At 46.6% G+C, this 25,000-nt stretch overlaps 1 protein-coding gene across 1 annotated transcript in view; it reads right to left on the reverse strand.

The window, feature by feature from the left end:
* The window catches only part of LOC138349787 (ras-specific guanine nucleotide-releasing factor 1-like), an 86,605-nt gene that overhangs the window by 4,994 nt on the left and 56,611 nt on the right, over positions 1-25,000 (reverse strand). The window contains exons 2-5 of the mRNA XM_069308845.1: positions 24,715-25,000; positions 7,756-7,884; positions 7,330-7,584; positions 6,411-6,607 (exon numbers count right to left, since the gene is read on the reverse strand). The exon at positions 24,715-25,000 is cut by the window's right edge and continues 964 nt beyond it. Coding sequence (XP_069164946.1) covers positions 6,411-6,607; positions 7,330-7,584; positions 7,756-7,884; positions 24,715-24,873 — 740 coding nt within the window. The 5' untranslated portion in view covers positions 24,874-25,000. The remainder of the gene's footprint in view (positions 1-6,410; positions 6,608-7,329; positions 7,585-7,755; positions 7,885-24,714) is intronic.

The raw sequence follows: 25,000 nt of genomic DNA on the forward strand, positions 1-25,000 counted from the left end.
GTCATCAGTGTGTTGTGTCATCAGTGTGTTGTGTCATGTGTGTGTGTGTCATCAGTGTGTGTTGTGTCATGTGTGTGTTGTGTCATCAGTGTGTTGTGTCAGTGTGTGTTGTGTCATCAGTGTGTTGTGTCATCAATGTGTTGTCATCAGTGTGTTGTGTCATCAGTGTGTTGTGTCACCAGTGTGTTGTGTCATGTGTGTGTTGTGTCATCAGTGTGTGTTGTGTCATGTGTGTGTTGTGTCATCAGTGTGTTGTGTCAGTGTGTGTTGTGTCATCAGTGTGTTGTGTCATCAATGTGTTGTGTCATCAGTGTGTTGTGTCATCAGTGTGTTGAGTCAGTGTGTGTTGTGTCATCAGTGTGTTGTGTCAGTGTGTGTTGTGTCATCAGTGTGTTGTGTCATCAGTGTGTTGTGTCAGTGTGTGTTGTGTCATCAGTGTGTTGTGTCATCAGTGTGTTGTGTCATCAGTGTGTTGTGTCATCAGTGAGTTGTGTCATCAGTGTGTTGTGTCATCAGTGTGTTGTGTCAGTGTGTGTTGTGTCATGTGTGTGTTGTGTCATGTGTGTGTTGAGTCATGTGTGTGTTGTGTCATGTGTGTGTTGAGTCATGTGTGTGTTGTGTCAGTGAGTGTTGTGTCATGTGTTGTTGTGTCATCAGTGTGTTGTGTCATGTGTGTGTTGTGTCATCAGTGTGTTGTGTCATCAGTGTGTTGTGTCATCAGTGTGTGTTGTGTCATCAGTGTGTGTTGTGTCATGTGTGTGTTGTGTCATGTCATCAGTGTGTTGCGTCAGTGTGTGTAGTGTCATCAGTGTGTTGTGTCATGTGTGTGTTGTGTCATGTGTGTGTTGTGTCATGTGTGTGTTTTGTCATGTGTGTGTTGTGTCATCAGTGTGTTGTGTCATCAGTGTGTTGTGTCATGTGTGTGTTGTGTCATCAGTGTGTTGTGTCAGTGTGTGTTGTGTCATCAGTGTGTTGTGTCATGTGTGTTGTGTCATGTGTGATGTGTCATGTAAGTGTTGTGTCATCAGTGTGTTGTGTCATGTGTGTGTTGTGTCATGTGTGATGTGTCAAGTGTGTGTTGTGTCATTAGTGTGTTGTGTTATCAGTGTGTTGTGTCATGTGTGTGTTGTGTCATGTGTGTGTTGTGTCATCAGTGTGTTGTGTCATCAGTGTGTTGTGTCATCAGTGTGTTGTGTCGTCAGTGTGTTGTGTCATCAGTGTGTGTGTCATGTGTGTGTTGTGTCATCAGTGTGTTGTGTCATCAGTGTGTTGTGTCATGTGTGTGTTGTGTCATGTGTGTGTTGTGTCATCAGTGTGTTGTGTCATGTGTGTGTTGTGTCATCAGTGTGTTGTGTCATCAGTGTGTTGTTTCATGTGTGTGTTGTGTCATCAGTGTGTTGTGTCATCAGTGTGTTGTGTCATCAGTGTGTTGTGTCATGTGTGTGTTGTGTCATGTGTGTGTTGTGTCATCAGTATGTTGTGTCATCAGTGTGTTGTGTCATCAGTGTGTTGTGTTATCAGTGTGTGTTGTGTCATCAGTGTGTGTTGTGTCATCAGTGTGTTGTGTCATCAGTGTGTGTTGTGACAGTGTGTGTTGTGTCATCAGTGTGTTGTGTCATCAGTGTGTGTTGTGTCATCAGTGTGTGTTGTGTCATCAGTGTGTTGTGTCATCAGTGTGTGTTGTGTCATCAGTGTGTTGTGTCATCAGTGTGTTGTGTCATGTGTGTGTTGTGTCATCAGTGTGTTGTGTAATCAGTGTGTTTTGTCATCAGTGTGTTGTGTCTGTGTGTGTTGTGTCATGTGTGTGTTGTGTCATCAGTGTGTTGTGTCATGTGTGTGTTGTGTCATCAGTGTGTTGCGTCATCATTGTGACCTCACTTAGTTGCGCTTGCGGGGGTTGAGCTTCGGCTCTTTGGTCCCGCCTTTCAACCGTCAATCAACTGGTGTACAGATTTCTGAACCTAGTGGGCTCTATCATTTCTATATATAAAACTGTGTATGGAGTCTGCCTAAACCACATCACTGCCTAATGCATTCCATTTGTTAACTACTCTGACACTGAAAAGGTTACGTCTAATCTCTCTATGGCTCATCTGGGTTCTTAGTTTCCACCTGTGTCCCCTTGTGCGTGTGCTCCCTATGTTAAATAAATTGTCTTTATCTACCCTATCAATTCCTCCGAGAATCTTGCATGTAGTGATCATGTTCTCCCATAACTTCTGTTATCCAGCGAAGTGAGGTTTAGTTCCCGTTGTCTCTCCTCATAGCTCATACCCCTCAGCACGGATACTAGTGTGGTGGCATACCTCTGAACCCCGTCCTTGTACCATCAGTGTGTGCAAGAGAAACGTCCAAGCTTCATGATAATTTCAAAACGACGCTACCCGCCCTTGCAAGTTAGGCAATGGAATCATGTTTTTTAAATAGCGAAATGTCAACTCAAATACTTTCCTTCACTTATAGTACGAAATATAAGTATTTCAGGGCATAATGGCTGAGACATTATGAGTACGTTAATATCTTTGATTTTGAAATGTCATCACAATCACAGCCACTTAATTAATTAACATATTTTTTAATATATTTATATTTTTGACTGCCTTAAGCTACATTTATGCTCTCCCGCACTCTGGGGCGTGATTTTTCAATTAAATTTCGTAATCCAGGAGTTGAGAAACTGCGCTTTTTATCTAACAAACATATGACGTACCACCGCGCACGGGATGGGAATGGGGTGCATAATAAATGACTAAACTTACTAAACTTCATACTCCAGTTGAGAGTCTAAGATCATGATAAATTCATTGTTTACAATTTGAGAGGATGGCCAGAAGTGAAGTTGCCAGATGGCTGTTAAACCTTTCTAAACTGTATTCGTTGGTGAAACACAACAAGTTCACTTGTCTATGTCAGATACTATTAACTCTGACTAACTGTATTAGTGTAGGAAATATACGAAAATATTCAACACGAAGCGAAAATTTCGTAGCTAATGAGGCTACGCTCTGAAGTCCTGACGGGAGTGGTAGGAATGGCTAACCGCTCATCAGCCCTATAACGGCCAGTGAAGTTGAATATCACAAGCATATAGATGTTGTTGGATCTCTTCGTTTGTAACAACTCACAAAACGCAAGAAACTCAATAGGGTGGTTTAGACAAATCATTAGTAATCTAGCTGCAGATTGGTCATGTGTATGCATGAGTGGTACTTACCTATTAGTACTTTTTGTTAAGTCTCTATGCAGGCAAGTGTCATGCTACGCCCACTACCCTTATACTTATTGCGTTATAACTGAACCATTCTGACCAGTGCTGGATTTATACTTGGTGAGCAATATAAAGATATATGAGCCATATGAGCTATACCAAGCACCGAGGCCTCTCGTTAAAAACATACCCCAGAAGGTCTTACTAAAGTGCATACCAAAATAGGATCTTGGGTCGCCACCAACAAAATGAAAACATATAAATGCCTTTAATTATTTAATAGCAAGGTTATTTAAAGTAAAAAAATGCAAATTATTTTCAAATGAATACATTTACTGATTGCATATTTATTATTTCGCTGACATTTTTGAGGCTCCTGCGGATTGTGAGGCTCTAAGCTGTACCTTGTTTAGCTTATGCCAAAATCCGCCACTGATTCTGACGGTCGAATTCTTTGTCGAATTTGGCCTGAAAGTTGTGACTGAAAGCGGTTTCCAGAACTTCTTTCTGTGCATTCTGCTTGTACAGGTTAGGCGTAGTTACTTACATTTCCTACTTTTCTCACTTTGAAGAAGCTTTCCTTGTCCTACTTGGCAATTCCTCTCGTGTACTCACCTAGGTGTGTTTGCGGGGGTTGAGCTCTGTCTCTTTGGTCCCGCCTCTCAACTGTCAATCAACTGGGACGCAAAACGTGTGTGTGTATACTCATATTTGTGCCTGCAGGATCGAGCATTAGCTCTTGGGACCCCGCCTTTCCATCAGCCGGTTGTCTAAAGCAATGACTCTTGGTCTATTTGCCCTATCATTTCTTCTTTTACAATTATAAATGGAGCTTGTGTGTACAACCTGTTCCTTTAGCTCATCCCATTTTCCCACTACTCTTAGGCAAAATAAAAACTTTCTAACATCTTTATGACTCATTTGAGCCTAAGTTTCCACTCATGATCCTTTTGTGCCTCGGAGAAGCTACGGGATCCAGTAAGTTCAGTAGAACTTCGGTTTCAACCCTTTTAACCCTGTCGTAGCTCAGTCGATTAAGGCAGTGTCTGGGATGCTCCCGGACGCAGGTTCGAATCCTCGTCACGGCCCTTGTGGATTTGTTCATCCCTTTGTACTATTGGTATTCATCGTGATCATTTCATCTATTTCCACTCTGCCAATCTCTCCAAGTATTTCATCAAGTCCGCCCCCCTCTCTCTTTCTCTCTCCCTCTCTCTCCTTTTTTATATCGTCGTCAGGTTTAGTTCTTTCAGTTTCTCTTCATATGTGTGTGTGTGGTATACAAACTCACCTAGATGTGCTTGCAGTATCAACCATCTACTCTTAAGTACTTCATTTCGACTATCAGTTGGTAAACATATTAATGACGAACAGGGTACAAAGACAATGGCATAAAGGTATACTATACGAACATTAGGAGCCCGCCACACTTGTTCTTACTGTCTCCCACCTGTTCTTGCTGCCTCTCACCTGTTCTTACTGCCTCTCACCGCCCTCTCACCTGTTCTTGCTGCCTCTCACCTGTTCTTGCTGCCTCTCACCTGTTCTTACTGCCTCTCACCGCCCTCTCACCTGTTCTTGCTGCCTCTCACCTGTTCTTGCTGCCTCTCACCTGTTCTTACTGCCTCTCACCGCCCTCTCACCTGTTCTTGCTGCCTCTCACCTGTTCTTGCTGCCTCTCACCTGTTCTTACTGCCTCTCACCTGTTCTTGCTGCCTCTCACCTGTTCTTGCTGTCTCTCACCTGTTTTTGCTGCCTCTCACCTGTTCTTGCTGCCTCTCACCTGTTTTTGCTGCCTCTCACCTGTTCTTGCTGCCTCTCACCTGTTTTTGCTGCCTCTCACCTGTTCTTGCTGCCTCTCACCTGTTCTTCCTGCCTCTCACCTGTTCTTGATGCCTCTCACCTGTTCTTACTGCCTCTCACCTGTTCTTACTGCCTCTCACCTGTTCTTGCTGCCTCTCACCTGTTCTTACTGCCTCTCACCTGTTCTTACTGCCTCTCACCTGTTCTTACTGCCTCTCACCTGTTCTTACTGCCTCTCACCTGTTCTTACTGCCTCTCACCTGTTCTTGATGCCTCTCACCTGTTCTTGCTGCCTCTCACCTGTTCTTGCTGCCTCTCACCTGTTCTTCCTGCCTCTCACCTGTTCTTGCTGCCTCTCACCTGTTTTTGCTGCCTCTCACCTGTTCTTACTGCTCTCACCTGTTCTTGATGCCTCTCACCTGTTCTTACTGCCTCTCACCTGTTCTTACTGCCTCTCACCTGTTCTTGATGCCTCTCACCTGTTCTTACTGCCTCTCACCTGTTCTTACTGCCTCTCACCTGTTCTTACTGCCTCTCACCTGTTCTTACTGCCTCTCACCTGTTCTTACTGCCTCTCACCTGTTCTTACTGCCTCTCACCTGTTCTTGATGCCTCTCACCTGTTCTTGCTGCCTCTCACCTGTTCTTGCTGCCTCTCACCTGTTCTTCCTGCCTCTCACCTGTTCTTGCTGCCTCTCACCTGTTTTTTGCTGCCTCTCACCTGTTCTTACTGCCTCTCACCTGTTCTTGATGCCTCTCACCTGTTCTTACTGCCTCTCACCTGTTCTTACTGCCTCTCACCTGTTCTTACTGCCTCTCACCTGTTCTTACTGCCTCTCACCTGTTCTTACTGCCTCTCACCTGTTCTTGATGCCTCTCACCTGTTCTTGCTGCCTCTCACCTGTTCTTACTGCCTCTCACCTGTTCTTGATGCCTCTCACCTGTTCTTGCTGCCTCTCACCTGTTCTTGCTGCCTCTCACCTGTTCTTACTGCCTCTCACCTGTTCTTGCTGCCTCTCACCTGTTCTTCCTGCCTCTCACCTGTTCTTGATGCCTCTCACCTGTTCTTACTGCCTCTCACCTGTTCTTACTGCCTCTCACCTGTCTTACTGCCTCTCACCTGTTCTTGATGCCTCTCACCTGTTCTTGCTGCCTCTCACCTGTTCTTGCTGCCTCTCACCTGTTCTTACTGCCTCTCACCTGTTCTTGCTGCCTCTCACCTGTTCTTCCTGCCTCTCACCTGTTCTTGATGCCTCTCACCTGTTCTTACTGCCTCTCACCTGTTCTTACTGCCTCTCACCTGTTCTTACTGCCTCTCACCTGTTCTTGATGCCTCTCACCTGTTCTTGCTGCCTCTCACCTGTTCTTGCTGCCTCTCACCTGTTCTTACTGCCTCTCACCTGTTACGCTTCCTCATACTCTCGGCGTGCGGAGACCTGATGTACTCCTCAACAATCTGCTTCCACCGCCTGCGACACAGCCATCCTCTGAAGAAGCTCTGGACCTTCTTGATCTTCTTGATCTCCTCGGAGTCCTCCGGCAGGTCCTCTAGCCTCCGTGAGGGCACCACCCGCCACTCCTTCTTCAGCGTACACAGCTGCCAAACCAACGCACATGGAGTCATCTCAGAATACATACATTGGCTAGAAGAGATGTGTAAGTTGTTGCTACATATATAAATACGTTTCATGTCATAAGGGACTCTTACGGGCTATTCATGCCCGTGCCACCTCCTGGGTGGCTTAATCTTCATCAATCATAAGGGACTGAATAAATATTGACTTTGTTGTTAATCTGAAGGTTAAAAAGGAATTATGATTGAATTTTTAGACACAGACCAAAATTCTTGAGGCTACTCAAGAATTAGGGTCCTGGAAATTTGAGTGAAGCTATAGATTATGGGGCAAAATATTATTACGATTTGCTAAGCAGTAAATTGAAACTAGAAAGTTCGGAAATAGATGAAAGAAGTAATCTCTTTCACGAAATGTCTTCGTGAGCTATTAAGAAAGTAATTAGTCGTTAACGTGAAATAAGCAAACATTGTTTTGGTCTAATTCAAATAGCATTAAAATATGTGGGTTTTAACGTTAAAGAAAAGGGGAATGTTAATCATAGACTTTCTAAGTCTCAACTAAGCAATGGAGAAGTCTGAGGAAAACTGACCTCAGCACAAGAGTGGAGAGGAGAGAGGCGCCATTAGAGGCCGAGGAAGACTGACCTCAGCACCAAAGAGGAGCCAAAGAGGCCGAGGGTGAGTGACCTCAGCACCAGAGAGGAGGGAGAGAGAGGCTCGACAAGAGGCCGAGGGTGACTGACCTCAGCACGAAGCTTCTTGATCTCTGAGGTGAGTTCCTCGCACTGCTGAGTATACTGCCACTTGGCAGTCTTCTCACTCTCCACGATCTGCAGGAGGTGCAAGTGCTTCTGCTCCAGCTCCTCCTTCTGCAACAACAGCTTGTTGAACGACGCCTGTCTAATCACATCTATCCAAGCCTTGCAATCTCCCTCCGTCTCCGCTTTCAGGTCGTACTGACGCTGGTTCTCCCGGCGGTACGTTATCGCGAAGCAGAACTGTTATCACCCAGAATAAAAAAGCAATTACCCGGAGAAATCGCCAAAACTATATACATATATAATTTATAATGTATACGATGGGACACGATATATCAGGACGGAGAGGGAGAAGCCGCGGTCCATCCGCTTGTGTCATCGAGGAATCGAACTCTGGGACTCGTTGCTCACCTGCTTGTCGGCGTCCTTGTTCTTAGTGTTGGTGTTGGTGGTGATGAGCCGCTCACAGTAGCAGCCCTCCAGCATGATCACTCCGGACGGCTTCACACTAGACTCACCCTCAGAGTAAAACAGTAAGTTCTGCAAAGTGAGAAGAACAGTGTGTCATGTGTCAGGAATAGTGTGGCATGTATCAGGGAGGGAACAGTGTGGTATGTGTCAGGGAGGGAATAGTGTGGTATGTGTCAGGGAGGGAATAATGTGGGATGTGTCAGGGAGGGATAGTGTGGTATGTGTCAGGGAGGGAATAGTGTGGTATGTGTCAGGGAGGGAATAGTGTGGGATGTGTCAGGGAGGGAATAGTGTGGTATGTGTCAGGGAGGGAATAGTGTGGGATGTGTCAGGGAGGGATAGTGTGGTATGTGTCAGGAAGGGAATAGTGTGGGGTGTGTCAGGGAGGAATAGTGTGGCATGTGTCAGGGAGGAATAGTGTCATATATCAGGGAGGAACAGTGTGTCATATATCAGGGAAGAACAGTGTGTCATATATCAGGGAGGAACAGTGTGTCATATATCAGGGAGGAACAGTGTGTCATATATCAGGGAGGGAACAGTGTGTCATATATCAGGGAGGAACAGTGTGTCATATATCAGGGAGGAACAGTGTGTCATATATCAGGGAGGGAACAGTGTGTCATATATCAGGGAGGAACAGTGTGTCATATATCAGGGAGGAACAGTGTGTCATATATCAGGGAGGAACAGTGTGTCATATATCAGGGAGGAACAGTGTGTCATATATCAGGGAAGAACAGTGTGGCATATATCAGGGAGGAACAGTGTGTCATATATCAGGGAGGGAACAGTGTGTCATATATCAGGGAGGAACAGTGTGTCATATATCAGGGAAGAACAGTGTGGCATATATCAGGGAGGGAACAGTGTGTCATATATCAGGGAGGAACAGTGTGTCATATATCAGGGAGGAACAGTGTGTCATATATCAGGGAAGAACAGTGTGTCATATATCAGGGAGGAACAGTGTGTCATATATCAGGGAGGAACAGTGTGTCATATATCAGGGAAGAACAGTGTGGCATATATCAGGGAGGAACAGTGTGTCATATATCAGGGAGGAACAGTGTGTCATATATCAGGGAGGAACAGTGTGTCATATATCAGGGAAGAACAGTGTGGCATATATCAGGGAGGAACAGTGTGTCATATATCAGGGAGGAACAGTGTGTCATATATCAGGGAGGGAACAGTGTGTCATATATCAGGGAGGAACAGTGTGTCATATATCAGGGAGGGAACAGTGTGTCATATATCAGGGAGGAACAGTGTGTCATATATCAGGGAAGAACAGTGTGGCATATATCAGGGAGGGAACAGTGTGTCATATATCAGGGAGGAACAGTGTGGCATATATCAGGGAGGAACAGTGTGTCATATATCAGGGAGGAACAGTGTGTCATATATCAGGGAAGAACAGTGTGTCATATATCAGGGAGGGAACAGTGTGTCATATATCAGGGAGGGAACAGTGTGTCATTTATCAGGGAGGAACAGTGTGTCATATATCAGGGAGGGAACAGTGTGTCATATATCAGGGAGGGAACAGTGTGTCATATATCAGGGAGGGAACAGTGTGTCATTTATCAGGGAGGAACAGTGTGTCATATATCAGGGAAGGACAGTGTGGCATATATCAGGGAGGAACAGTGTGTCATATATCAGGGAGGGAACAGTGTGTCATATATCAGGGAGGGAACAGTGTGTCATATATCAGGGAAGAACAACATGTTACATCAAGTAAGTTCTTGTTATATTATTGAAGAACATTGTGCCATATTAGGGGTGTTTTCTCGCTAAATCATGGCCGTGGTGCTTGAATGTACTCACCTAATTGTCCTTGCGGGAGTTGAGCTCTGGCTCTTTCGGCTCGTCTCTCAACGGGCAATCATTTTTTGTTATTTCACACACACGCGCGGGCGCGCGCACACACACACACACACACACACACACACACACACACACACACACACACACACACACACACACACACACACACACACACACACACACACACATATGAGATGGTCAGAGAAATGGCTACTGGAGTTCAACACTAGCAAATGTAAAGTTATGGAAATGGGACTAGGTGATAGGAGACCAAAGGGACAGTACACAATGAAGGGGAACAGCCTACCTGTAACGATGCGTGAAAGAGACCTGTGGGTGGACGTAACACCTAATCTATCTCCTGAAGCACATATAAATAGGATAACGACAGCAGCGTACTCTACACTGGCAAAAGTGAGAACATCATTCAGAAACCTAAGTAAGGAGGCATTTAGGGTGTTTTACACTGCCTATGTGAGGCCAGTCATAGAGTATGCCGCACCATCATGGAGTCCCCATCTGAAGAAGCATATAAGGAAACTGGAAAAGTTTCAGAGGTTTGAGCTACGAGGGATGGGGTATGAGGAGCACCTGAAGGAACTGTGCCTTACAACACTAGAAAAGAAGGGAGAGGGGGAGACATGATAGGAACGTATAAAATACTCAGGGGATTGACATAGTGGACATAGATGAAATGTTCACACGGAATAGTAACAGAACGAGGGGACATGGGTGGAAGCTGGAAACTCAGATGAGTCACAGGGATGTTAGGAAGTTTTCTTTTAGCGTGAGAGTAGTGGGAAAATGGAATGCACTTAAGGAACAGGTTGTGGAAGCAAATACTATTCATAATTTTAAGACCAAGGTATGATAGGAAAATAGGACCGGAGTCATTGCTGTAAACAACCGATGCTCGAAAGGTGGGATCCAAGAGTCAATGATCGATCCTGCAGACACAAATAGGTGAGTACAAATATGTAAGTACACACACACACACACACACACACACACACACACAACACACACACACACACACACACACACACACACACACAATTAGGTGAGTACACACACACACACAATCAGCGAGCCTCGACCTAGTCTTCACTCTGAACGACTCCGACATAAGGGAGAATCGGTTTCGATGGCCCCAGTAGGAAAGAGCGACCACAGTACCACTGGTGTTAGAGTTTCTGGTTGAGGAAGGGTTATTGATCTCGAAGAAGGGTACTGAAAACAAAAGGCTGGCATTCCGTAAGGGAAACTATGAGGAGATAAGAAGATTCCTAACAGATATAGCATGGGAAACAGAGCTCAGGGAAAAGACGGCCCAAGACATGATGGACTACATCACGGAGAAGTGCAAGGACGCAGTAAACAAGTTTGTCCCAGTCCAAAAGGAAAATAGTGAAATGAAGATGAGAAACCCATGGTTTAATCAGAGATGTAGGATAGCTAAGCAGCAAAGTATAAGGGCATGGAGAAACTATAGGAATAACAGGACACTTGAGAGCAGAGAAAGATACCAGAGTGTCAGGAATGAATATGTCAGGATGAGAGAGAGGCAGAAAGACAATACGAAAATGACAATCGCAAGCAAGGCAAAGACTCAACCTAAACTGCTGCATAGCCACATCAGGAGAAAAACAACAGTAAAGGAAAAGGTAATGAAAATAAGGATAGGGGCAGAAGGATTCACTACAAACGACAAGGAAGTGTGTGAGGAACTGAATAAGAAATTCCAAGAGGTCTTCACCTTAGAGCAAGGAGAAATCCCAGAGATAAGAGAGGGAATAGCTAACCAGGAACCACTGGAAGAGTTTGAGATTACCAGCGGGGAAGTAAGGAAGTGTTTACTAGAATTGGATGTGACAAAGGCTATAGGCCCAGATGGAATCTTCCCTTGGATACTAAAGGAAGGAGCAGAAGAACTGTGCCTGCCACTCTCCATGGTGTATAACAAATCACTGACAACAGGGGAACTGCCAGAAATTTGGAAAGCAGCTAATGTAGTCCCGATATATAAGAAAGGAGGTAGACAGGAGGCACTGAACTATAGGCCAGTGTCCCCTAACTTGCATACCATGCAAGTTGATGGAGACGATTGTGCGAAGAAAGCTAGTGGAGCATCTGGAGTGATGGAACTTTTGTAACACAACATCAACATGGGTTCAGGGATGGCAAGTCCTGCCTCACAGGGTTAACTGAATTCTACGACCAGGCAAGAAAGAGAGGGATGGGCAGACTGGCATATTTTTGGATTGTCAGAAAGCCTTTGACACAGTACCACACAAGAGGCTAGTGAAAAAGCTGGAGATGCAGGCTGGAGTGAAAGGGAAGGTACTCCGTTGGATACAGGAGATCCTAAGTAACAGGAGACAACGAGTCAGTGTGAGGGGTGAGGTCTCAGATTGGCGAGACGTTACGAGTGGAGTACCGCAGGGGTCGGTCCTTGGACCTATACTGTTTCTGATATATGTAAATGATCTTCCAGAGGGTATAGACTCGTTTCTCTCAATGTTTACTGATGACGCAAAAATTATGAGGAGGATTGAAACTGAGGACGATAGTAGGAGGCTACAAGATGACCTGGACAGATTGAATGAATGGTCCAACAAATGGCTGCTAAAGTAATGAAACTAGGCGGCGGAAACAGAAGGCCAGACACAGGATACAGAATGGGAAATGAAGTACTTCATGAAACGGACAGAGAGTATGTTCTAGGAGTTGATATCACACCAAACCTGTCTCCTGAAGCCTACATAAAACGAATTACGCCTGCGGCATATGCGAGGCTGGCTAACACCAGAACTGCCTTCAGGAACCTGTGTAAGGAATCATTCAGAATCTTGTACACCGCATAAGTAAGACCAATCCTGGAGTATGCAGCCCCAGCATGGAGCCCGTACATTGTCAAGCACAAGACGAAGCTGGAAAAAAGTTCAGAGGTATGCCACTAGACTAGTCCCGGAGCTAAGAGGCATGAGTTACGAGGAAAGGCTGCGAGAGATGCACCTTACGACACTAAAAGACAGAAGAGTAAGGGGAGACATGATCACTACCTACAAAATCCTCAGGGGTATTGACAGGGTAGACAAGGATAAACTATTCAACACTGGTGGTACGCGAACAAGGGGACACAGGTGGAAACTGAGTACCTAAATGAGCCACAGAGACGTTAGAAAGAACTTTTTCAGTGTCAGAGTAGTTAACGGATGGAATGCATTAGGCAGTGATGTGGTGGAGGCTGACTCCATACACAGTTTTAAATGTAGATATAATAGAGCCCAGTAGGCTCAGGAATCTGTACACCAATTGATTGACAGTTGAGAGGCAGCCCCAAAGAGCCAGAGCTCAACCCCCACAAGCACAATTAGGTGAGTACACCTGGAAGCAGCCCGTATCAGCTGTCTAACTCCCAGGTACCTATTTACTTCTAGGTGAAGAGGTGCATCAGGGGTGAAATAAACTCTGACCATTTATTTCCGCCATCTCCGTTATCGATCCCCCGGTCCTTAGGATTATGAATCCCGAGCGCTGTCCACTCAGCCACCAGGCTCCGCATGGTAATGTGTTCTGGGAGTGGCGCTTGAGTGCCAGCACACACAGACAGGTGTGTGTGTGGGAGAGGTTGCACACACACACAGACAGGTGTGTGTGTAGGAGAGGTTGCACACACACAAACAGGTGTGTGGGGGAGAGGTTGCACACACAGACAGGTGTGTGTGGGAGAGGTTGCACACACACAGGTGTGTGGGGGGAGAGGTTGCACACACACAGACAGGTGTGTAGGAGAGGTTGCACACACACACAGACAGGTGTGTAGGAGAGGTTGCACACACACTCAAACAAGTGTGTGTAGGAGAGGTTGCACACACACACACAAACAGGTGTGTGTGTGTGTAGGAGAGGTAGCACACACACACAGACAGGTGTGTAGGAGAGGTTGCACACACCGACAGGTGTGTGTGTAGGAGTGGTTGCACACACACAGACAGGTGTGTGTAGGAGAGGTTGCACACACACAGGTGTGTGGGGGAGAGGTTGCACACACACAGACAGGTGTGTAGGAGAGGTTGCACACACACACAGACAGGTGTGTGTGTAGGAGAGGTTGCACACACACAGACAGGTGTGTAGGAGAGGTTGCACACACACACAGACAGGTGTGTGTGTAGGAGTGGTTGCACACACACAGACAGGTGTGGGGGAGAGGTTGCACACACAGAAACAGGTGTGCATGGGAGAGGTTGCACACACACAGACAGGTGTGGGGGAGAGGTTACACACACACACAAACAGGTGTGTGTGTGTAGGAGAGGTTACACACACACACAAACAGGTGTGTGTATAGGAGAGGTTGCACAACACAGAAAACGAGGCATGTGACGTGCATGAGGAAGCATAATGAGATAACTCATTTAGAAAACAGAACATGAGTATTATAGCAACTCATCCTCCGCTTAAACCAACACAATATATTAGCAAAATGTGGAATGTTTACTCAAAAAAAAAACCACTTAAGCAATTTGCTATTCTGACCACATCATTCTAACCTAAGCATTATATATGAGTGTGTATATATGGGGGGATATATGATTGTCATATAGGCCAGTCGGGGTGGGGGTTGGGGGGGGGTGAGTACCAGTTTTTATGATATATCACCGTTTGTTGAAACACTTTTATGGCGTCTGAACTCGGGGATGTGTTTTGCTGATTACTGTAGAAGTTTGTGATTGCTTTCTAATATATAATTGTATATTATGAGAGAGAGAGAGGGGGGGGGGAAGGAGAGGCATGGAGAAGGGGGGGAGGGGTGGAAAGGTGAGAGAGTGAGGGGAAGGATAAGAGAGAGAGAGAGAGACGAGAGAGAGAGAGAGAGAGAGAGAGAGAGAGAGAGAGAGACGAGAGAGAGAGAGGAGAGAGAGAGAGAGAGAGAGAGAGAGAGAGGGAGAGAGCCCAGTACTGGGAATGTAAACTAATCACATATTGAAAAATAAATAATTACATATATAATTGTCAACAATATATATATATATATATATATATATATATATATATATATATATATATATATATATATATATATATATATATATATATTAGTTGATTTTATACCCGCATTAGGTCAGGGTGATAATACAATGAAGGTGAAAAACATGGGGGGATACATAAGGGATAAACATAGGGGCTGCAGAAGGCTTATTGGCCCATACGAGGCATCTCCTATCTAAACACAAAGATTAATCCAGTGTAATTGGCCTGTTATGTTGGACATTGTCTTCTGTGTTGGCATCGATATGTTCTTGTCTTGTCCTTACTCTCATGGTGGGTAGAGTAAATAGTTCCGTGATTTGGGTGTTCATGGTAGGTAGTGGACCTCCTACCATGAACACCCAAATCCATGTTCATGGTACCTACCATGTTCATGGTACCTACCATGAACACCCAAATCACGGAACTATTTACTCTACCCACCATGAGAGTAAGGACAAGACAAGAACATATCGATGCCAACACAGAAGACAATGTCCAACATAACAGGCCAATTACACTGGATTAATCTTTGTGTTTAGATAGGAGATGCCTCGTATGGGCCAATAAGCCTTCTGCAGCCCCTATGTTTATCCCTTATGTATCCCATATATATATATATATATATATATATATATATATATATATATATATATATATATATATATATATATATATATATATATATATATATATATATATACAGTCATCAATGGTAAAGAGGTGAACATAATAAGTAGTATGAACACAAGGCAGAAGATAAAAAAAGAAAGGGGGGCAAGAAAACAAGAAAGAAGGAGTACAGAAGACCAATAATAAGAAAGGGGGGGGGGCAGAAGACACAACACTTGTGAGTGTTCCACCAGACAGACAGACAGACACACCATAGCCTCGAACACCGGCTCCAGGATATTGTTATTCTCGAGAGTTGACAGACACCTCATGAATATATCGATACCAGACGACTCAACATTGCCGGGAAGGAACAAGAGGGGAAGAGTGAAAGCTGCCACGACGTGTTCAGACAACTTTTAAGGGAAAAGCCTTTTGAGGATGAGGGTTTAGGGTAAGAAGGTCCGTGTGAGAGTGTAAGGGGTCAATACGTAAGAGTTTTAAGTCACATTCTGCCCAGTCTGCCACTTCCATGTAAGATTCCATGTAAGATTCAAAGCTACTATAGGGATCATATTAAGATCCAAAGCCAGAAGTGGTCTATTTAAGATTCACTACTGACGTCCCCCACCTCGTCTGTGTCCACTACTGACGTCCCCACCTCGTCTGTGTCCACTACTGACGTCCCCACCTTGTCTGTGTCCACTACTGACGTCCCCACCTTGTCTGTGTCCACTACTGACGTCCCCCACCTTGTCTGTGTCCACTACTGACGTCCCCACCTTGTCTGTGTCCACTACTGACGTCCCCACCTTGTCTGTGTCCACTACTGACGTCCCCCACCTTGTCTGTGTCCACTACTGACGTCCCCACCTTGTCTGTGTCCACTACTGACGTCCCCCACCTTGTCTGTGTCCACTACAGACGTCCCCACCTCGTCTGTGTCCACTACTGACGTCCCCACCTTGTCTGTGTCCACCACTGACGTCCCCCACCTTGTCTGTGTCCACTACTGACGTCCCCCACCTTGTCTGTGTCCACTACTGACGTCCCCCACCTCGTCTGTGTCCACTACTGACGTCCCCACCTTGTCTGTGTCCACTACTGACGTCCCCACCTTGTCTGTGTCCACTACTGACGTCCCCCACCTTGTCTGTGTCCACTACTGACGTCCCCCACCTCGTCTGTGTCCACTACTGACGTCCCCACCTTGTCTGTGTCCACTACTGACGTCCCCACCTTGTCTGTGTCCACTACTGACGTCCCCACCTTGTCTGTGTCCACTACTGACGTCCCCCACCTTGTCTGTGTCCACTACTGACGTCCCCACCTTGTCTGTGTCCACTAGTGACGTCCCCCACCTTGTCTGTGTCCACTACTGACGTCCCCCACCTTGTCTGTGTCCACTACTGACGTCCCCACCTTGTCTGTGTCCACTACTGACGTCCCCCACCTTGTCTGTGTCCACTACTGACGTCCCCACCTTGTCTGTGTCCACTACTGACGTCCCCCACCTTGTCTGTGTCCACTACTGACGTCCCCACCTTGTCTGTGTCCACTACTGACGTCCCCACCTTGTCTGTGTCCACTACTGACGTCCCCCACCTTGTCTGTGTCCACTACTGACGTCCCCCACCTTGTCTGTGTCCACTACTGCCGTCCCCCACCTTGTCTGTGTCCACTACTGACGTCCCCACCTTGTCTGTGTCCACTACTGACGTCCCCACCTTGTCTGTGTCCACTACTGACGTCCCCCACCTTGTCTGTGTCCACTACTGACGTCCCCCACCTTGTCTGTGTCCACTACTGACGTCCCCACCTTGTCTGTGTCCACTACTGACGTCCCCCACCTTGTCTGTGTCCACTACTGACGTCCCCCACCTTGTCTGTGTCCACTACTGACGTCCCCCACCTTGTCTGTGTCCACTACTGACGTCCCCCACCTTGTCTGTGTCCACTACTGACGTCCCCACCTTGTCTGTGTCCACTACTGACGTCCCCACCTTGTCTGTGTCCACTACTGACGTCCCCACCTTGTCTGTGTCCACTACTGACGTCCCCCACCTCGTCTGTGTCCACTACTGACGTCCCCACCTTGTCTGTGTCCACTACTGACGTCCCCCACCTTGTCTGTGTCCACTACTGACGTCCCCACCTTGTCTGTGTCCACTACTGACGTCCCCCACCTTGTCTGTGTCCACTACTGACGTCCCCACCTTGTCTGTGTCCACTACTGACGTCCCCCACCTTGTCTGTGTCCACTACTGACGTCCCCACCTTGTCTGTGTCCACTACTGACGTCCCCACCTTGTCTGTGTCCACTACTGACGTCCCCCACCTTGTCTGTGTCCACTACTGACGTCCCCCACCTTGTCTGTGTCCACTACTGACGTCCCCACCTTGTCTGTGTCCACTACTGACGTCCCCACCTTGTCTGTGTCCACTACTGACGTCCCCACCTTGTCTGTGTCCACTACTGACGTCCCCACCTTGTCTGTGTCCACTACTGACGTCCCCACCTTGTCTGTGTCCACTACTGTAGTACAGCTTGTGTGAATGATATATATTATCCACATATCTAGTAATTATATAAGTCCTGCCACCACACCCTGCCACCACACCCTGCCACCACACCATGCCACCACAACCTGCCACCACACCCTGCCACCACACCCTGCCACCACACCCTGCCACCACACCCTGCCACCACAACCTGCCACCACAACCTGCCACCACAACCTGCCACCACACCCTGCCACCACACCCTGCCACCACACCCTGCCACCACACCACACCCTGCCACCACACCACACCCTGCCACCACAACCTGCCACCACACCCTGCCACCACAACCTGCCACCACACCCTGCCACCACAACCTGCCACCACACCCTGCCACCACACGCTGCCACCACAACCTGCCACCACACCCTGCCACCACACCCTGCCACCACAACCTGCCACCACAACCTGCCACCACACCCTGCCACCACACCCTGCCACTACACCCTGCCACCACACCCTGCCACCACAACCTGCCGCCACAACCTGCCACCACAACCTGCCACCACACCCTGCCACCACACCCTGCCACCACACCACACCCTGCCACCACACCCTGCCATCCTCCACCATCCACTCGTCACAATATACATGTAAACTATGGCCTCCTGGTAACCCCCAACATCACGCTTCCATACACACACCGTAAGTGCCCAGGTTCATGCTGAATCTTTTTCACCTTGAGGCGCACAGCTTCAACTTCTATCTTCTGAACTTTCCAGTGAGCAGACCTGTTACACTGTCGGAAAGGTTGGCAGCAGTCCAGTACATAGTGTTCCCTGAGGTCGTGAGCTAATCTCTTCATGATGAATGTCTCTCCCCGTGTTCTTGAAGTGTGTACGTCACTCAGGCATCTTGGCTATATATATGTGTGTGTGTCTCACCCACGCTTGAAACAATTCAGAGGGATTGATCCTGTGTATATTATATCACCTGGTAATCTGTTCTCTATATTAACACTGATTCCAGATTCATATAAACAGCGAACGAGTTTTCGTGCCATTTTTCTGTGTATTTATTTAAACCTATGTTGTTTATATATATATATATATATATATATATATATATATATATATATAATATATATATATATATATATATATATATACATATATATATATATATATATATATATATATATATATATATATATATATATATATATATATATATATATATAGCTATTGGATTACAATGATTATTTAATATATAGAAATAATACTCCTGAACGTAAAAAAAATATATAATTAGTTTGAAGGAATTTGAGATGAAAATTCGGACTATGTTCGTGGTTTGATAATCGTCTTGTTAGTGCCAGTGACGAGAGAACTTAAGGTTATCGAACCTGTGGCTTCGTGGTGTGTTGTTGAAGATTCGCTACTTGGAACAAAAAGTTCCAAGTAGCACGGGCTATGGTGAGCCCGTAAAAAAATATTGGCTGCTATGGTGAAGAGGTTTTATATGAGACTCTAGACAGGTGTGTGGTGAAGATGTGTTACGAGGCTCTACAGGTGTGGTGGAGATGTGTTACGGGGGCTCTACAGGTTTGGTGGAGATGTGTTACGGGGGCTCTACAGGTGTGGTGGAGATGTGTTACGGGGGCTCTACAGTTGTGGTGAAGATGTGTTACGGGGGCTCTACAGGTGTGGTGAAGATGTGTTACGGGGGCTCTACAGGTGTGGTGAAGATGTGTTACGGGGGCTCTACAGGTGTGGTGAAGATGGTTTACGGGGCTCTACAGGTGTGGTGGAGATGTGTTACGGGGGGCTCTACAGGTGTGGTGAAGATGTGTTACGGACCTCTACAGGTGTGGTGAAGATGTGTTACGGACCTCTACAGGTGTGGTGAAGATGTGTTACGGACCTCTACAGGTGTGGTGAAGATGTGTTACGGAGCTCTACAGGTGTAGTGAAGATGTGTTACGGGGGGCTCTACAGGTGTGGTGAAGATGTGTTACGGAGCTCTACAGGTGTAGTGAAGATGCCTAACGAGGCTCCACACGTGTCTCGGGATCAGGTGTGGTCTGTGTCACCTCCGGAAGTGTGTGTGACAGGTGTGTGTGTGGCAGGTGTGTGTGTGTGGCAGCCGCAATATTTGAAAACCCATTTATCCATACCAGTAAGAGTGACCTCACCTAACTTTGCAGGGGGAATGGTGTGGGGGGCGGGATAGGCATAGGCCGGCTGGGGGGGGGGGGTGTGGGGGGCCGGTCCTATTGATCCCATTAAGAGAAGGGGTATCGTTAAATAGTGATTTGACGTAATTGGGATTGTTGCACCTTATAGAACAAGCTGGTGTTGCTATAGAGGAGAGTGTCGGTGTACTGTCTGTGATGCTGGGGGGTGGGGGGGTGGGGTGCTGGTGCCAGGATGAATATAACCAAGTCGTATCGACCTTTAGATACGTGCCCCCCCCCTTCAACCCCACCCCCCTCTACGCCATATATGTTATTCATTCGGTGTTTCATTCTCACACACACGGGAGACATGATCACTACCTATAAAATTCTTAGTGGAATTGGCAAGGTAGATAAAGATAGGCTGTTTAACACTGGTGGTACGCGAACAAGGGGACACAGGGTGGAAATTGAGTACCCAAATAAGCCACAGGGACGTTAAAAAGAACTTTTTCAGTGTCAGAGTAGTTAACCGTGTTCGCGTACCACCTGTGTTAAATAGTTTATCTTTACCATGTCAATTCCTCTGATAATTTTGTAGGTAGTGATCATGTCTCCCCTTCCTCTTCAGTCTTCCAACGTCGTGAGGTGCATTTCACGCAGCCTTTCCTCGTAACTCATGCCTCTTAGTTCTGGGACTAGCCTAATGGCATACCTCTGAACTTTTCCAGCTTCGTCTTGTGCTTGACAAGGTACGGGGTCCATGCTTGGGCCGCATACTCCAGGATTGGTCTTACATATGTGGTATACAAGGTTCTGAATGACTCCTTACAGGAGTAACTCCTTCAGGTTCCTGAAGGCAGTTCTGATGTTAGCCAGCCTCGCATACGCCGCAGATGTTATTCTCTTGATGTGGGCTTCAGGAGATAGGTTTGGCGTGGTATCAACTCCTAGATCTTTCTCTCTGTCCGTTTCATGAAGGACTTCATCTCCCATTCTGTATCCTATGTCTGGCCTCCTGTTTCCACTGCCTAGTTTCATTACCTTACATTTACTCGGGTTGAACTTTAGTAGCCATTTGTCGTACCATTCATTCAGGCTATCTAGTTCAGCTTATACCCCATACTATCTTCCTCCGTCATAATCCTCCTCATAATTTTTGCATCATCAGAAAACAATGAGAGGAATGATTTTATACCCTCCGATAGATCATTTACATATATCAGAAACAGTATGGGTCCAAGGACTGAACCCTGCGGGACTCCACTGGTGACGCCACGCCAATCTGAGACCTCACCCCTCACATTGACTCGCTGTCTTCTGTTGCTTAGGTACTCCCTTATCCATTGGAGTACCTTCCCTTTCACTCCTGCCTGCATCTCCAGCTTTTGCACTAGTCTCTGATGTGGTACTGTGTCAAAGGTTTTCAGGCAATCCAAAAATATGCAGTCTGCCCACCCCTCTCTTTCCTGCCTGATTTTTGTTGCCTGATCGTAGAATTCAGTTAATCCTGTTAGGCAGGACTTGCCATCCCTGAACCCATGTTGGTATTGTGTCACAAAGTTCCTTCGCTCCAGATGTGCCACTAGTTTTTTCACACATTTTTCTCCAATAACTTGCATGGTATACAGGTTAGGGACACTGGCCTGCAGTTCAGTGCCTCCTGTCTATCCCTTTCTTGTATATTGGGACTATGTTTGCCGTCTTCCAAATTTCTGGCAGTTCACCTATTACCAGTGATTTGTTATACACCATGGAGAGTGGCAGGCACAGTGCTTCTGCTCCTTCATTTAGTATCCATGATGATATTCCATCTGGGCCTATAGCCTTTGTCACATCCAACTCTAGCAAAAGCTTCCTTACATCCCCACTGGTAATCTCAAATTCCTCTAGTGGTGCTTGGTTAATTATTTCTTTTCTTATCTCTGGAACTTCTCCTTGCTCTAATGTGAAGACTTCCTGGAATTTCATATTGAGTTCCTTGCACACTTATTTGTCGTTTGTAGGGAATCTGTCTGCCCCTATCCTCAGTTTCATTACCTGTTCCTTCACTATTATCTTTCTCCTGGTGTGGCTGTGCAGCAGTTTAGGTTGAGTCTTAGCCTTGCTTGCTATGTCGTTTTCATATTGCCCTTCTGCCTATCTTCTCATCCTGACGTATTCATTCCTGGCTCTCTGGTAACCTCCTCTGCTCTCAAGTGTCCTGTTATTTCTATAACAGGACACTTGAGAGCATGCTAATTTCTCCATGCTCTTTTACTTAGTTGTTTAGCTAGCTTACATCTCTGATTTAACCATGGGTTTCTCATCTGCATTTAATTTTTTTCCTTTTGGGCTGAAATAAGCTTTTCTGCTGCCTCCTTACACTTCTGCGTGATGTATTCCATAATGTCTTGGGCCGTCTTTCCCCTGAGCTCTGTTTCCCAAGCTATATCCGTTAGGAATTTTCTTATCTCCTCATAGTTTCCCTTACGGAATGCTAGCCTTTTGCTTTCAACTCCCTTTCACGAGTACTTTAACCCTTCCTCGACCAGATACTCAAACGTCAGTACACTGTGATCACTCATTCCTACTGGGGCCTTGAAGTCAATTTCCCTTATGTCGGAGTCATTCAGAGTGAAGACTAGGTCGAATCTCGCTGGTTCATCGTTTCCCCTCATTTTTGTGGGTTCCCTGACATGCTGGCATAAAAAAAAATTTGTTGCCACCTCCAGTAGTTTAGCTCGCCATGTTTCCTCTCCGTGCGGTTCCTTGTTCTCCCAGTCTACCCTTACGTGATTGAAGTCCCCCATGATGAGCAGATGGGATCGAATTCTCCAGGCAGCAGAGGCTGCCCTCTCAATTATATTGTTAATTGTCATTTTGTTTCTGTCATACTCTTGCCTGGGTCTTCTGTCGTTTGGTGGAGGGTTATATATCACTGCTACTACTACTCTTGGTCCTCCCATCGTCATGGTGCCTGCTATGTAGTCTCCAAACCCCTCGCAGCCTGGGATAGCCATCTCCTTGAAACTCTATTCCTTTCTCATGAGTAGGGCCACTCCGCCTCCTCCCCCTACCCTCCCTCTCTTTCCTTATTGCAGTGTAGGCCTGGGGGAACACCGCATTTGTTATGATTGCTGAGAGTTTTGTTTCGGTAAGTCCAATTACATTTGGGTTTACTTCTTATGTTCTTTCCCTAAGTTCACTTGCCTTGCTTGAAATCTCATCTATGTTTGAGTACATCACCTTGAAGCTCACTCTTTTTTGTCCATCCTCAGTTCCTGTTGATTCCACTGGAGTAGGTAAACCTGGAGGGTCCTGGCTGGGGAGGAGGTAGGGGGGGGACCTGGGTTGCGTGGGGGTTGGGAGGTTCTGGTTTGGCGAGGGGGGGGCAAAGGGAGGGCTTGGAGGGGTGGGGGAGAAAGGAGGGCTTGTGGGAGGCAAAAGAAGAGGGAGGGCTTGGGGGGGGGGGGGGATGAGGGAGAGAGAAGGGCTTAGTGGGGTGGGGGAAAAGGGAGGGTATAGGGGGTGGGGGTTGAAGGCAGGGCTTGGTGGAGTAGGGAGGGTTGGGGGGGTTGGAAAGGGGAGGCCTTGAGGAGAGAGGGGTGTGGGGGGGGTCCAGGTGGCCAATTAGTGGGGGGCTGGTAGGGGTTGTACTCACCTAGTTGTGCTTGCGGGGGTTGTGCTCTGGCTCTTTGGCCCCGCCCCTCAACCGTCAATCAACAAGTGTACAGGTTCCTGAGCCTACTGGGCTCTATCATATCTACACTTGAAACTGTGTATGGAGTCAGCCTCCACCACATCACTGCCTAATGCATTCCATTTGTTAATTACTGACACTGACAAAAATTCTTTCTAATGTCTCTGTGGCTCATTTGGTTACTATATTTCCACCTGTGTGTGTTGACCAACACAGTAGGGCCCTCCACTGTGAATGGGTCAATACAATATGACTCTCCGGTGTGTGGGATACATGAGAGGAGAGTCCACATACAACCGCTGGAGAGTCCTACCTCCTGGACACTGTGGCTGCTGCTCCTGGTCACCTCGGGTGCTCTAGGGCACAGTCCTCAACAGCTGGGAAGTGCCAGCAGACCAACTGGAGATATTATCGCCCCGAGCATCGTGACAACAGATTTCAATGGAGATTATAAGAGGAGCTCGGAAAACAATCTTAATGGAATATTTTAGTTACATTAATGGAAGTATTAAGTGTATAGAAATATGGAAAGAATCTCTAATAAGAATCGAGGCTGTAGATTGAGCTCGAACCCTCGTATACACGTTATTTAATCTTAGATTCATAACATTCTTGTGATTAATTGTACACTGTATGATACTCGCACTACACTAGAGAGTGAAAGACGGTGTTGTTGACACAAGAGAAAGACTTAAGACGGTGTTGTTGACACAAGAGAAAGACTTAAGACGGTGTTGTTGACACAAGAGAAAGACTTAAGACGGTGTTGTTGACACAAGAGAAAGACTTAAGACGGTGTTGTTGACACAAGAGAAAGACTTAAGACGGTGTTGTTGACACAAGAGAAAGACTTAAGACGGTGTTGTTGACACAAGAGAAAGACTTAAGACGGTGTTGTTGACACAAGAGAAAGACTTAAGACGGTGTTGTTGACAAGAGAAAGACTTAAGACGGTGTTGTTGACACAAGAGAAAGACTTAAGACGGTGTTGTTGACACAAGAGAAAGACTTAAGACGGTGTTGTTGACACAAGAGAAAGACTTGCATGCAGGAGACTGACCTGGTAGAGGGTGAACCACCTCAGCTGCCACTTGTTAGAGTCTGAGGAGCGCTTGTACAGGTAGCCGGAGTAGTTGTGGTCATGGCGCGCCTTCTCCGCCAGCATCAACACCTGGTTCTCGTTTATTCTTATTGTGCGCTGCATCTTGGGGCTTAGCATCTTCACCGTGTAGGTGATGGTGGTGGTGGGGCTGGTGCTGGAGGTCCCGCTGGTGCTGGAGGCGCTGCTGGCGGTGGCGGGAGTCTTGCTAGCCCGTCGGCTTAAGGCGGAGGCGGAGGAGGTTGTG

This window comes from Procambarus clarkii, chromosome 63 (assembly GCF_040958095.1).
Source record: "Procambarus clarkii isolate CNS0578487 chromosome 63, FALCON_Pclarkii_2.0, whole genome shotgun sequence".
Lineage (NCBI taxonomy): Eukaryota > Metazoa > Arthropoda > Malacostraca > Decapoda > Cambaridae > Procambarus > Procambarus clarkii.